Genomic DNA, 14,780 nt, shown 5'->3' on the forward strand with positions numbered 1-14,780 from the left:
TAAAACATACACATTTTAATAATAAATAAAACATTCAGTATAAACAGGAAAATCTGGAAAAAATCAGTGGGCCTCCACGCCCAACCTCCCATCTTATTCCCCCAACCCCATCCATCCATCCTGTCTCCACCCCAACCTCCCATCTTATTCCCCCAACCCCATCCACCCAACATGACTCCACCCCAACCTCCCATCCCCCCAACCCCACCCACCCAACATGTCTCTACCCCAACCTCCCATCCCCCCAACCCCACCCACCCAACATGTCTCTACCCCAACCTCCCATCTTATTCCCCCAACCCCATCCACCCAACATGTCTCCACCCCAACCTCCCATTCCCCCAACCCCATCCATCCATCATGTCTCCACCCCAACCTCCCATTCCCCCAACCCCATCCACCCAACATGTCTCCACCCCAACCTCCCATCCCCCAAACCCCACCCACCCAACATGTCTCCACCCCAACCTCCCATTCCCTAACCCCATCCATCCAACATGTCTCCACCCCAACCTCCCATCTTATTCCCCCAACCCCACCCAGCCAACATGACTCCACCCCAACCTCCCATTCCCCAACCCCATCCATCCAACATGACTCCACCCCAACCTCCCATCTTATTCCCCAACCCCATCCAGCCAACATGTCTCCACCCCAACCTCCCATCTTATTCCCCAACCCCATCCATCCAACATGACTCCACCCCAACCTCCCATTCCCCCAACCCCATCCATCCATCATGTCTCCACCCCAACCTCCCATCTTATTCCCCCAACCCCATCCAGCCAACATGTCTCCACCCCAACCTCTTATCTTATTCCCCCAACCCCATCCAGCCAACATGTCTCCACCCCAACCTCCCATCCCCCCAACCCCATCCACCCAACATGTCTCTACCCCAACCTCCCATTCCCCAACCCCATCCACCCAACATGACTCCACCCCAACCTCCCATCCCCCCAACCCCACCCAGCCAACATGTCTCCACCCCAACCTCCCATCTTATCCCCCAACCCCATCCACCCAACATGTCTCCACCCCAACCTCCCATCTTATTCCCCCAACCCCATCCAGCCAACATGTCTCCACCCCAACCTCCCATCTGATTCCCCCAACCCCATCCTGGCAACATGTCTCTACCCCAACCTCCCATCCTATTCCCCAAACCCCATCCAGCCAACATGCCTCCACCCCAACCTCCCATCTTTTTCCCCCAACCCCATCCACCCAACATGACTCCTCCCCGGCTTGGCAGTGCTGCCTGCCAGCAGTAATCTCAAGGGGCTTATACTCATGGACTTCAAAATTAATTTTGTAACTTTGCCCCAGAAGCATTTAGCTGCAGGGCCCTCCCATATCACAGCTGCCCACTGCACTGAGACTAGGAAACACTGTCACCACTGATAAATCCATGATAACCGAGAATTTCTATAAGCATTTCTCTACGGCTGGCCATGCTTTCCACCTGGCTACCCCCAACCCCGGCCAACAGCTCGGACCTCTGGCAGTCTCTATGGGGGTGCCACAGGGTTCAATTCTCGGGCCGACTCTTTTCTCTGTATATATCAATGATGTCGCTCTTGCTGCGGATGATTCTTTGATCCACCTCTACGCAGACGACACCATTCTGTATACATCTGGCCCCTCTTTGGACACTGTGTTAACAAACCTCCAAACGAGCTTCACCACCATACAACACTCCTTCCATGGCCTCAAACTGCTCTTAAATGCTAGTAAAACAAAATGCATGCTCTTCAACCGATCGCTGCCCGCACCCGCCCGCCCGACTAGCATCACTACTCTGGACGGTTCTGACTTAGAATATGTGGACAACTGTAAATACCTAGGTGTCTGGCTAGACTGTAAACTCTCCTTCCAGACTCACATTAAGCATCTCCAATCCAAAGTTAAATCTAGAATTGGCTTCCTATTTCGCAACAAAGCCTCCTTCACTCATGCTGCCAAACATACCCTCGTAGAACTGACTATCCTACCGATCCTTGACTTCGGCAATGTCATTTACAAAATAGCCTCCAACACTCTACTCAGCAAACTGGATGCAGTCTATCACAGTGCCATCCGTTTTGTCACCAAAGCCCCATATACTACTCACCACTGCGACCTGTATGATCTCGTTGGCTGGTCCTCACTATATATTCGTTGCCAAACACACTTGCTCCAGGTCATCTATAAGTCTTTGCTAGGTAAAGCCCCGCCTTATCTCAGCTCACTGGTCACCATAGCAACACCCACCTGTCATGACGTTGGCCTCTTTTGGTACAGGGAGGACAGTTGACCACCTCCCTTTTGCACCACCACCCCCTACCTTCCCCCCAATCCACCCTGTGTGTAAAGGGTCGTAAAAACTCTAAAATTCCAGGAGAGTCTCTGGCCACATGGCCCATAGAGAGACACAGGAAATTCTTCCAACTCATAGAATTGGAGAGCCAAGCGACATTTTGTGTTCTGGAGAAGGTATGGAAGATTGGTGAAGAATCCAGCTACGAACTGATCCGCTTGGTACAATTTTGTGATACTCAGAAGAGACAATATAGCCATATTACCATAAAACTGTTTATATAATAGCATCATAATGGTTGTATAGAATGTATTAATAAGGATAAAGCTTTTGTAAGACATTGAGATGCTATGTACTGATGTAATGTGATAGAATTGTATTTCTGTAACCAAATCTAACTCAGTCATAGGCACGACCCCAGGGACCCATACAGGACCAGGCGTCATTTGACAAGCCTGTTCTATGGGCACTATAAAACACCCCCTGATTTACATTTCTTCAGACCAGGCCTACACTCTATGGCCAGAGGTTTGACCATCCAAGTACTCTACTGAAAGTGAACCATACCACGTGGTTAACTTTTAGACTATTGATACCGACAGAATAAGAACAAGTCTTTGATATTAATTATTAGTCTGCAGCTAAGTAAATTATATCATCGAACGCGAAGACCAACGAAACAACCATTCTATGACGACATTAATGAATGTCGCTCTGAAAGATCCATTCTAACCGAGAGAGAGAGAGAGAACGCGGACAAAACTCCCCAACAGAACAGAACTCTCGAACAAGGATCACGACGACACATGAGCGTAAATATGTATTGATTGCAATTGTTCCCGAATGAGTGAGCCTTCAATTGTCAATTGTTAATATTAATGAACTCTGTGTAACTTCTCAGCGGACCGTTTATGACCCATTGTTCAACAGGCCGACCTGCCTGTTTAGCCCACAAGGGCACATTCCTCTACCAATCCTTTGTGATGATAATTACTGTTTTGTATGTTTTCTGTTAATTACTTAGTGTAGTAAATAAATGAGACAATTGATGTATGGATGATTTTAGTAAAGACTGGGTTCGTGCAGATACAACAATTTACGACGTTTGGAATGAGACTGGACTCGAGGTAAAATACACCATTTAAACCACAAGATAATCGGCCTATACTATAATAGAATATAATATTATAGTACAGGAAAGTTATATTAGGAAAATTATAGCTTTGTAATCTGAATATTCTCCTTGGTGCCCCGATCTCCTAGTTAATTACAATTAAACGATTAATCAGTTTAATCGCGTGATAATAATTACAGGGAGCTAATTGATAAACATATCTTCCGTTTAATGGTACCCCAAAGACACGACACACCCATAGCACGTGCTCCAGCAGGTATATCTCACTGGTCACCCCCAAATCCAACACCTCCTTTGGCCACCTTTCCTTCCAGTTCTCTGCTGCCAATGACTGGAACGAACTGCAAAAATCACTGAAGCTGGAGACTTATATCTTCCTCACTAACTTTAAGCGTCAGCTGTCAGAGCAGCTTACCGATCGCTGCAGCTGTACATAGCCCATCTGTAAGTAGCCCATTCAACCAACTACCTACCTCATCCCCGTATGTATTTTTGTTTTACTGCTCTTTTGCACACCAGTAGTTCTAGTTGCACATCTTCATCTGCACAAATATCACTCCAGTGTAAATTGCCAAATTGTAATTACTTCGCCACTATGGCCTATTTATTGCCTTACCTCCTTACTTCATTTGCACACACTGTATGCAGACTTTCTATTGCGTTATTGACTGTACATTTGTTTATTCCATGTGTAACTCTGTGTTGTTGTTTTTGTCGCACTGCTTTGCTTTATCTTGGCCAGGTCACAATTGTAAATGAGAACAAATTTAAAATGTATGAATTGATTGTTCGGATTACGGGATTAGAGCGCAGTACATTAGAGTGTCTAGTTTGAGAAACAGACGCCTCACAAGTCCTCAACTGGCAGCTTCATTAAATAGTACCCGCAAAACACCAGTCTCAACGTCAACAGTGAAGAGGCACCTCCGGGATGCTGGCCTTCCCAGCAGAGTTGCAAAGAAGAAGCCATATCTCAGACTGGCCAATAAAAAGAAAAGATTAAGATTGGCAAAAGAACACAGACATTGGACAGAGGAACTCTGCCTAGAAGGCCAGCATCCCGGAATCACCTCACTGTTGACGTGGAGACTGGTGTTTTGCGGGTACTATTTAATGAAGCTGACAGTTAAGGACTTGTGAGGTGTCTGTTTCTCAAACTAGACACTCTAATGTACTTGTCCTCTTGCTCAGTTGTGCACCGGGGCCTCCCACTCCTCTTTCTATTCTGGTTAGAGCCAGTTTGCACTGTTCTGTGAAGGGAGTAGTACACGGCGTTGTAGGAGATCTTCAGTTTCTTGGCAATTTCTCACATGGAATAGCCTTCATTTCTCAGAACAAGAATGGACTGACGAGTTTCAGAAGAAAGTTCTTTGTTTCTGGCCATATTGAGCCTGTAATCGAACCCACAAATGCTGATGCTCCAGATACTCAACTAATCTAAAGGCCAGTTTTATTGCTTCTTTAATCAGAACAACAGTTTTCAGCAGTGCTAACATAATTGCAAAAGGGTTTTCTAATGATCAATTATCCTTTTAAAATGATCAACTTGGATTAGCTAACACAATGTGCCATTGGAACACAGGAGTGTGTCACGTCCTGACCAGCAGATGGAGCTAGTGTTTTAGTTTTGGTCAGGACGTGGCATGTTTGTGTTGGGTATGTTTGTATTGTTGATTGGGACTTCCAATTGAAGGCAGGTGTGTTGAGTTGCCTTTGATTGGAAGTCCTATATAGGTGTGTTTTTCTTTGGGGTTGTGGGTGGTTGTTTTGCACTGCGTTTTTTTAGCCTGCAAACTGTTGCTGCTGTCGTGTTTATTGTTTCCTGTGGATGCTTTACTCTTTTTGTTGGGTAATTAAAAAATGAGTATTCACATACCTGCTGCGCCTTGGTTCATTTCAGAAGACAGCCGTTACAGAGTGATGGATGCTGATAATTGGCCTCTGTACGCCTATGTAGATATTCCATAAAAAATCTGCCATTTCCAGCTACAATAGCAATTTACAACATTAACAATGTCTACAATGTATTTCTCATCAATTTGCTGTTATTTTAATGGACCACAAATGTGCTTTTCTTTCGAAAGCAAGGACATTTCTAAGTGACCCCAAACTTTGAACGGTCGTGTATATGCGCTCTAACACAGTCAGATCAGTTATATACGCTCTAACACAGATCAGATCAGTTATATACGCTCTAACACAGTCAGATCAGTTATATACGCTCTAACACCGTCAGATAAGTTATATACGCTCTAACAGTCAGATCAGTTATATACGCTCTAACAGATCAGATCAGTTATATACGCTCTAACACAGATCAGTTATATACGCTCTAACACAGATCAGATCAGTTATATACGCTCTAACACAGATCAGATCAGTTATATACGCTCTAACTCAGTTATATACGCTCTAACACAGATCAGTTATATACGCTCTAACACAATCAGGTCAGTTATATACGCTCTAACACAATCAGATCAGTTATATACGCTCTAACACAATCAGATCAGTTATATACGCTCTAACACCGTCAGATCAGTTATATACGCTCTAACACAGATCAGATCAGCTATATACGCTCTAACACAGATCAGATCAGTTATATATGCTCTAACACAATCAGATCAGTTATATAAGATCTAACACAGTCAGATCAGTTATATACTCTCTAACACAGATCAGTTATATACGCTCTAACACAGTCAGATCAGTTATATACGCTCTAACACAGATCAGATCAGTTATATACGCTCTAACACAGATCAGATCAGTTATATACGCTCTAACACAGATCAGATCAGTTATATACGCTCTAACACAGATCAGTTATATACGCTCTAAGACAGATCAGATCAGTTATATACGCTCTAACACAGATCAGATCAGTTATATACGCTCTAACACAGTCAGATCAGTTATATATGCTCTAACACAGATCAGATCAGTTATATACGCACTAACACAGTCAGATCAGTTATATACGCTCTAACAAAGTCAGATCAGTTATATACGCTCTAATACAGTCAGATCAGTTATATACGCTCTAACACAGATCAGTTATATACGCACTAACACAGTCAGATCAGTTATATATGCTCTAACACAGATCAGATCAGTTATATACTCTCTAACACAGATTAGATCAGTTATATACGCTCTAACACAGTCAGATCAGTTATATACGCTCCAACACAGTCAGAACAGTTATATACGCTCTAAAACAGATCAGATCAGTTATATACGCTCTAACACAGATCAGTTATATACGCTCTAACACAGATTAGATCAGTTATATACGCTCTAACACAGTCAGATCAGTTATATACGCTCTAACACAGATCAGATCAGCTATATACGCTCTAACACAGATCAGATCAGTTATATATGCTCTAACACAGTCAGATCAGTTATATAAGATCTAACACAGTCAGATCAGTTATATACTCTCTAACACAGATCAGTTATATACGCTCTAACACAGTCAGATCAGTTATATACGCTCTAACACAGATCAGATCAGTTATATACGCTCTAACACAGATCAGATCAGTTATATACGCTCTAACACAGATCAGATCAGTTATATACGCTCTAACACAGATCAGTTATATACGCTCTAAGACAGATCAGATCAGTTATATACGCTCTAACACAGTCAGATCAGTTATATACGCTCTAACACAGTCAGATCAGTTATATACGCTCTAATACAGTCAGATCAGTTATATATACGCTCTAACACAGTCAGATCAGTTATATACGCTCTAACACAGATCAGATCAGTTATATACACTCTAACACAGTCAGATCAGTTATATACGCTCCAATACAGATCAGTTATATATGCTCTAACACAGATCAGTTATATATGCTCTAACACAGTCAGATCAGTTATATACGCTCTAACACAGTCAGATCATTTGTATACGCTCTAACACAGATCAGATCAGTTATATACGCTCTAACACAGTGAGATCAGTTATATACGCTCTAACACAGTCAGATCAGTTATATACGCTCTAACACAGTCAATGCCCCGTTTACATCGTGACGTATTACGCGGGACGTCATCTTCACAGAGTCTTGCCCCGCTAAGGACAAATGTAGTGTTTGTAACACAGGATGGAGGAGAATGTCTCTCATCAGAAATCACATTCATTTTGGAAGATGGCAAAATATGACCTTTTCATTCAAGACAGGATAAATATGTTTTTTTTCAGCTGAAAAACTCCCCAACATATTTTAATCTTCTTGTGGTTTGGTAACTTCCTGTTCTTCAATGGACTCTGGCTGGACGACGCAAAGTTAGATTTGTTTTTAATGTATCTGGTGTCAGTCTCGCAACCGAGCCTTCAACCGCGAGGGGACATTGCATTGTGGGTGTTCACCCCATTGAAATGCAGGACATCCGGCGCAACGTAACTGATTAAAATAATCAGTGGTGTAAAGTACTTCAGTAAAAATACTTTAAAATACTACTTAAGTAGTTTTTGAGGTATCTGTACTTTACTATTTATATTTTTGACTACTTTAACTTTTACTTCACTACATTCCTAAAGAAAACAATGTACTTTTTACTCCATACATTTCCCCTGACACGCAAAAGTACTGGTTACATTTTGACAGGAAAATGGTTAAATTCACACTTATTAAGAGAACATCCCTGGTCATCCCTACTGCCTCTGATCTGGAGGACTCACTAAACAGAGAACATCCCTGGTCATCCCTACCGCCTCTGATCTGGAGGACTCACTAAACAGAGAACATCCCTGGTCATCCCTACTGCCTCTGATCTGGACGACTTACTAAACAGAGAACATCCCTGGTCATCCTTACTGCCTCTGATCTGGAGGACTCAGTAAACAGAGAATATCCCTGGTCATCCCTACTGCCTCTGATCTGGCAGACTCACTAAACAGAGAACATCCCTGGTCATCCCTACTGCCTCTGATCTGGAGGACTCACTAAACAGAGAACATCCCTGGTCATCCCTACTGCCTCTGATCTGGAGGACTCACTAAACAGATAACATCCCTGGTCATCCCTACTGCCTCTGATCTGGAGGACTCACTAAACAGAGAACATCCCTGGTCATCCCTACTGCCTCTGATCTGGAGGACTCACTAAACAGAGAACATCCCTGGTCATCCCTACTGCCTCTGATCTGGAGGACTCACTAAACAGATAACATCCCTGGTCATCCCTACTGCCTCTGATCTGGAGGACTCACTAAACAGAGAACATCCCTGGTCATCCCTACTGCCTCTGATCTGGACGACTCACTAAACACAAATGTTTAATTTGTAAATTATGTCAGTGTTGGAGTGTGCCCCTGGCTATCTGTAAGTGTATATAAATATATATATATATATATATATATATAAAAATATATATATATATATATAAAAGAAAAGGGTGTTGTCTGGTTCTCTTAATATAAGGAATTTTGTATTATTTATACTTTTACTTTCGATACTTAAGTATATTTAAAAAAAATTACATTTACATTTGATATTTAAGTATATTTAAAATCAAATACTTTTAGACTTTTACTCAAGTAGTATTTTACTGGGGGACATTCAACTTTTACTTGAGTCATTTTCGACAGGGCACTTTTTCCACCACTGAAAATAATGCTGTAATAATACGGTAGTAGAAATGTCATATTTAGAGTTCGGATTCACTATAATAAAATGGACCATAGCGTCGACGCACAGGTCCTCTGCGCCCAACACAAACAGGCATATTAGACTCAGTGAGGTTGCGTGAGAGCAGCAACAGAGATAACCCACTGGGCATCAACATGCAACACACACTCCCCTGCAGCAGCACAGCCATAGCTAGCCGCTTCCCTACCACTTTCTCTCTCTCTCTCTCTCTCTCTCTCTCTCTCTCTCTCTCTCTCTCTCTGTCTGTCTGTCTGTCTGTCTGTCTGTGTTCTCCGTCTCTCCCATCACGCTTCTCTGTTCTCCTCTCAATCCGTCACTTACAATCAACGGAATGGTCCTGTCGTCTCGATGGGCGGCATGTCTCCTGATGTCCGCGACGTGGGGCTGCGAGACTGAGGATGATGAGTGCGGTTTATTGTCCTGCCACAGGTAATAGAATGTTCCCAGGATCCACGCTACGGTCAAGATAGCGATGGCGTTGGCCCGTATCCTGCGCATTGTGAGCCCATAAAGAGATCTCTGTCCTGAACCCACAGATGGTTAATCTTCGGTTCAGGTTCGCTTTGGTGTTTTTTTTGGAACAGGAGACGGAGCAGGAGGAGAGGTGCGCAAAAAAACGGGCTTCTCCGGTTATGGCTTCGCGCCGCAGCAAACAGCCTCACCGGTAACGAGCTATTCTGATCGAGATAGCCAGCGGTCTCTCTGCTTGACTGGGATTTGCGCATTCACAGAGTTGTGCTCGGTCCTAGCGCCGTGTTATTCCTTCCGGAGGTGTTATTACCGGTTTATGCACTCAGCAGCTCTTCTCACTGTCTTTAGCTGGATTACGCACATGCATTCTCAGTTTGGTTTCTGTTAGAATAGATGGAGAGGTGCATGGGTAAAAATCACTGGGGAAGCCAAGACCCACAAACCATATTACAACCTACGTGTTGTGATAATTGTGTTGTTTGCTCTATAACCTGTTAGTTCATATGCCTTGATACCTTGATATATAGGCCCTAAAGCCCGAGACAATAAGAAGGCACAGCGGCAGAATAAATTCAACCACACCTTTGTTTTATCACAATAACAGGATAGCAACCTCTGTCCAGTGATGTCCACAAAGCATATTGCAATGTACAGTAACAGACAGTTACATGATTTAGAGCATGAACAACTAAACAACTATGGATTTAGAACCAGAAAGAGATACTGCAAGTCGCAAAGACAACAGGAGCTGCCTCCACTATTCCAGCACCATTTCAACAACAGGAGCTGCCTCCAGTATTCCAGCACCATTTCAACAACAGGAGCTGCCTCCACTATTCCAACACCATGTCAACACCAGGAGCTGCCTCCACTATTCCAGCACCATGTCAACAACAGGAGCTGCCTCCACTATTCCAGCACCATGTCAACACCAGGAGCTGCCTCCACTATTCCAGCACCACTTCAACACCAGGAGCTGCCTCCACTATTCCAGCACCATTTCAACAACAGGAGCTGCCTTCACTATTCCAGCACCATTTCAACAACAGGAGCTGCCTCCCCTATTCCAGCACCACTTCAACAACAGGAGCTGCCTCCACTATTCCAGCACCACGTCAACACCAGGAGCTGCCTCCAATATTCCAGCACCATGTCAACAACAGGCGCTGCCTCCACTATTCCAGCACCATGTCAACACCAGGAGCTGCCTCCACTATTCCAGCACCATTTCAACAACAGGAGCTGCCTCCACTATTCCAGCACCATGTCAACAACAGGAGCTGCCTCCACTATTCCAGCACCATTTCAACAACAGGAGCTGCCTCCAATATTCCAGCACCACTTCAACACCAGGAGCTGCCTCCAGTATTCCAGCACCACTTCAACAACAGGAGCAGCCTCCAATAATCCAGCACCATGTCAACAACAGGAGCTGCCTCCACTATTCCAGCACCATTTCAACAACAGGAGCTGCCTCCACTATTCCAGCACCATTTCAACAACAGGAGCTGCCTCCACTATTCCAGCACCATTTCAACAACAGGAGCTGCCTCCACTATTCCAGCACCATGTCAACAACAGGAGCTGCCTCCACTATTCCAGCACCATGTCAACAACAGGAGCTGCCTCCACTATTCCAGCACCATGTCAACAACAGGAGCTGCCTCCACTATTCCAGCACCATTTCAACACCAGGAGCTGCCTCCACTATTCCAGCACCATGTCAACAACAGGAGCTGCCTCCACTACTCCAGCACCATGTCAACAACAGGAGCTGCCTCCACTATTCCAGCACCACGTCAACAACAGGAGCTGCCTCCACTATTCCAGCACCATTTCAACAACAGGAGCTGCCTCCACTATTCCAGCACCACTTCAACACCAGGAGCTGCCTCCACTATTCCAGCACCATGTCAACAACAGGAGCTGCCTCCACTATTCCAGCACCATGTCAACAACAGGCGCTGCCTCCAATATTCCAGCACCATTTCAACAACAGGAGCTGCCTCCACTATTCCAGCACCATTTCAACACCAGGAGCTGCCTCCACTATTCCAGCACCATGTCAACAACAGGAGCTGCCTCCACTACTCCAGCACCATGTCAACAACAGGAGCTGCCTCCACTATTCCAGCACCACTTCAACAACAGGAGCTGCCTCCACTATTCCAGCACCACTTCAACAACAGGAGCTGCCTCCACTATTCCAGCACCATGTCAACAACAGGAGCTGCCTCCACTATTCCAGCACCATGTCAACAACAGGAGCTGCCTCCACTATTCCAGCACCATTTCAACAACAGGAGCTGCCTCCAATATTCCAGCACCATGTCAACAACAGGAGCTGCCTCCACTATTCCAGCACCATGTCAACAACAGGAGCTGCCTCCACTATTCCAGCACCATGTCAACAACAGGAGCTGCCTCCACTATTCCAGCACCATGTCAACAACAGGAGCTGCCTCCACTATTCCAGCACCACGTCAACAACAGGAGCTGCCTCCACTATTCCAGCACCATGTCAACAACAGGAGCTGCCTCCACTATTCCAGCACCATTTCAACAACAGGAGCTGCCTCCACTATTCCAGCACCATGTCAACAACAGGAGCTGCCTCCACTATTCCAGCACCATGTCAACAACAGGAGCTGCCTCCACTATTCCAGCACCACGTCAACAACAGGAGCTGCCTCCACTATTCCAGCACCATGTCAACAACAGGAGCTGCCTCCACTATTCCAGCACCATGTCAACAACAGGAGCTGCCTCCACTATTCCAGCACCACTTCAACAACAGGAGCTGCCTCCACTATTCCAGCACCATGTCAACAACAGGAGCTGCCTCCACTATTCCAGCACCACTTCAACAACAGGAGCTGCCTCCACTATTCCAGCACCATTTCAACAACAGGAGCTGCCTCCACTATTCCAGCACCATTTCAACAACAGGAGCTGCCTCCACTATTCCAGCACCATGTCAACAACAGGAGCTGCCTCCACTATTCCAGCACCATGTCAACAACAGGAGCTGCCTCCACTATTCCAGCACCATGTCAACAACAGGAGCTGCCTCCAATATTCCAGCACCATTCAACAACAGGAGCTGCCTCCACTATTCCAGCACCATGTCAACAACAGGAGCTGCCTCCACTATTCCAGCACCATGTCAACAACAGGAGCTGCCTCCACTATTCCAGCACCATTTCAACAACAGGAGCTGCCTCCAATATTCCAGCACCACTTCAACACCAGGAGCTGCCTCCAGTATTCCAGCACCACTTCAACAACAGGAGCAGCCTCCAATATTCCAGCACCATGTCAACAACAGGAGCTGCCTCCACTATTCCAGCACCATGTCAACAACAGGAGCTGCCTCCACTATTCCAGCACCATTTCAACAACAGGAGCTGCCTCCACTATTCCAGCACCATGTCAACAACAGGAGCTGCCTCCACTATTCCAGCACCATGTCAACAACAGGAGCTGCCTCCACTATTCCAGCACCATGTCAACAACAGGAGCTGCCTCCACTATTCCAGCACCATGTCAACAACAGGAGCTGCCTCCACTATTCCAGCACCACTTCAACAACAGGAGCTGCCTCCACTATTCCAGCACCACGTCAACAACAGGAGCTGCCTCCACTATTCCAGCACCATGTCAACAACAGGAGCTGCCTCCACTATTCCAGCACCATGTCAACAACAGGAGCTGCCTCCACTATTCCAGCACCATGTCAACAACAGGAGCTGCCTCCAATATTCCAGCACCACTTCAACAACAGGAGCTGCCTCCACTATTCCAGCACCATGTCAACAACAGGAGCTGCCTCCACTATTCCAGCACCACTTCAACAACAGGAGCTGCCAACAATATTCCAGCACCACTTCAACAACAGGAGCTGCCTCCACTATTCCAGCACCATTTCAACAACAGGAGCTGCCTCCACTATTCCAGCACCATGTCAACAACAGGAGCTGCCTCCACTCTCCAGCACCACTTCAACAACAGGAGCTGCCTCCAATATTCCAGCACCATTTCAACAACAGGAGCTGCCTCCACAATCCAGCACCATGTCAACAACAGGAGCTGCCTCCACTATTCCAGCACCACTTCAACAACAGGAGCTGCCTCCACTATTCCAGCACCATGTCAACAACAGGAGCTGCCTCCACTACTCCAGCACCACTTCAACAACAGGAGCTGCCTCCACTATTCCAGCACCATGTCAACAACAGGAGCTGCCTCCACTATTCCAGCACCTGTCAACAACAGGAGCTGCCTCCAATATTCCAGCACCATGTCAACAACAGGAGCTGCCTCCACTATTCCAGCACCATGTCAACAACAGGAGCTGCCTCCACTATTCCAGCACCATTTCAACACCAGGAGCTGCCTCCACTATTCCAGCACCATGTCAACAACAGGAGCTGCCTCCACTACTCCAGCACCATGTCAACAACAGGAGCTGCCTCCACTATTCCAGCACCACTTCAACAACAGGAGCTGCCTCCAATATTCCAGCACCATTTCAACAACAGGAGCTGCCTCCAATATTCCAGCACCATTTCAACACCAGGAGCTGCCTCCACTATTCCAGCACCATGTCAACAACAGGAGCTGCCTCCACTAATCCAGCACCATGTCAACAACAGGAGCTGCCTCCACTATTCCAGCACCATTTCAACAACAGGAGCTGCCTCCACTATTCCAGCACCATGTCAACAACAGGAGCTGCCTCCACTATTCCAGCACCATGTCAACAACAGGAGCTGCCTCCACTATTCCAGCACCATTTCAACAACAGGAGCTGCCTCCACTATTCCAGCACCATGTCAACAACAGGAGCTGCCTCCACTATTCCAGCACCATGTCAACAACAGGAGCTGCCTCCACTATTCCAGCACCATTTCAACAACAGGAGCTGCCTCCACTATTCCAGCACCATGTCAACAACAGGAGCTGCCTCCACTATTCCAGCACCATGTCAACAACAGGAGCTGCCTCCACTATTCCAGCACCATTTCAACAACAGGAGCTGCCTCCACTATTCCAGCACCATGTCAACAACAGGAGCTGCCTCCACTATTCCAGCACCATTTCAACAACAGGAGCTGCCTCCACTATTCCAGCACCATGTCAACAACAGGAGCTGCCTCCACTATTCCAGCACCATGTCAACAACAGGAGCTGCCTCCACTAT

The 14,780-nt window shown here is 46.0% G+C and overlaps 1 protein-coding gene across 1 annotated transcript in view; it reads right to left on the bottom strand.

The window, feature by feature from the left end:
• Positions 1 to 9,806, bottom strand: part of LOC106611421 (polypeptide N-acetylgalactosaminyltransferase 16) — a 199,861-nt gene extending 190,055 nt beyond the window's left edge. The window contains exon 1 of the mRNA XM_045723766.1: positions 9,428 to 9,806. Within this exon, the coding sequence (XP_045579722.1) occupies positions 9,428 to 9,604 (177 nt within the window). The 5' untranslated portion in view covers positions 9,605 to 9,806. The remainder of the gene's footprint in view (positions 1 to 9,427) is intronic.
• Between the last annotated feature and the right edge of the window lie 4,974 nt (positions 9,807 to 14,780).

This window comes from Salmo salar, chromosome ssa09 (assembly GCF_905237065.1).
Source record: "Salmo salar chromosome ssa09, Ssal_v3.1, whole genome shotgun sequence".
Taxonomy (NCBI): domain Eukaryota; kingdom Metazoa; phylum Chordata; class Actinopteri; order Salmoniformes; family Salmonidae; genus Salmo; species Salmo salar.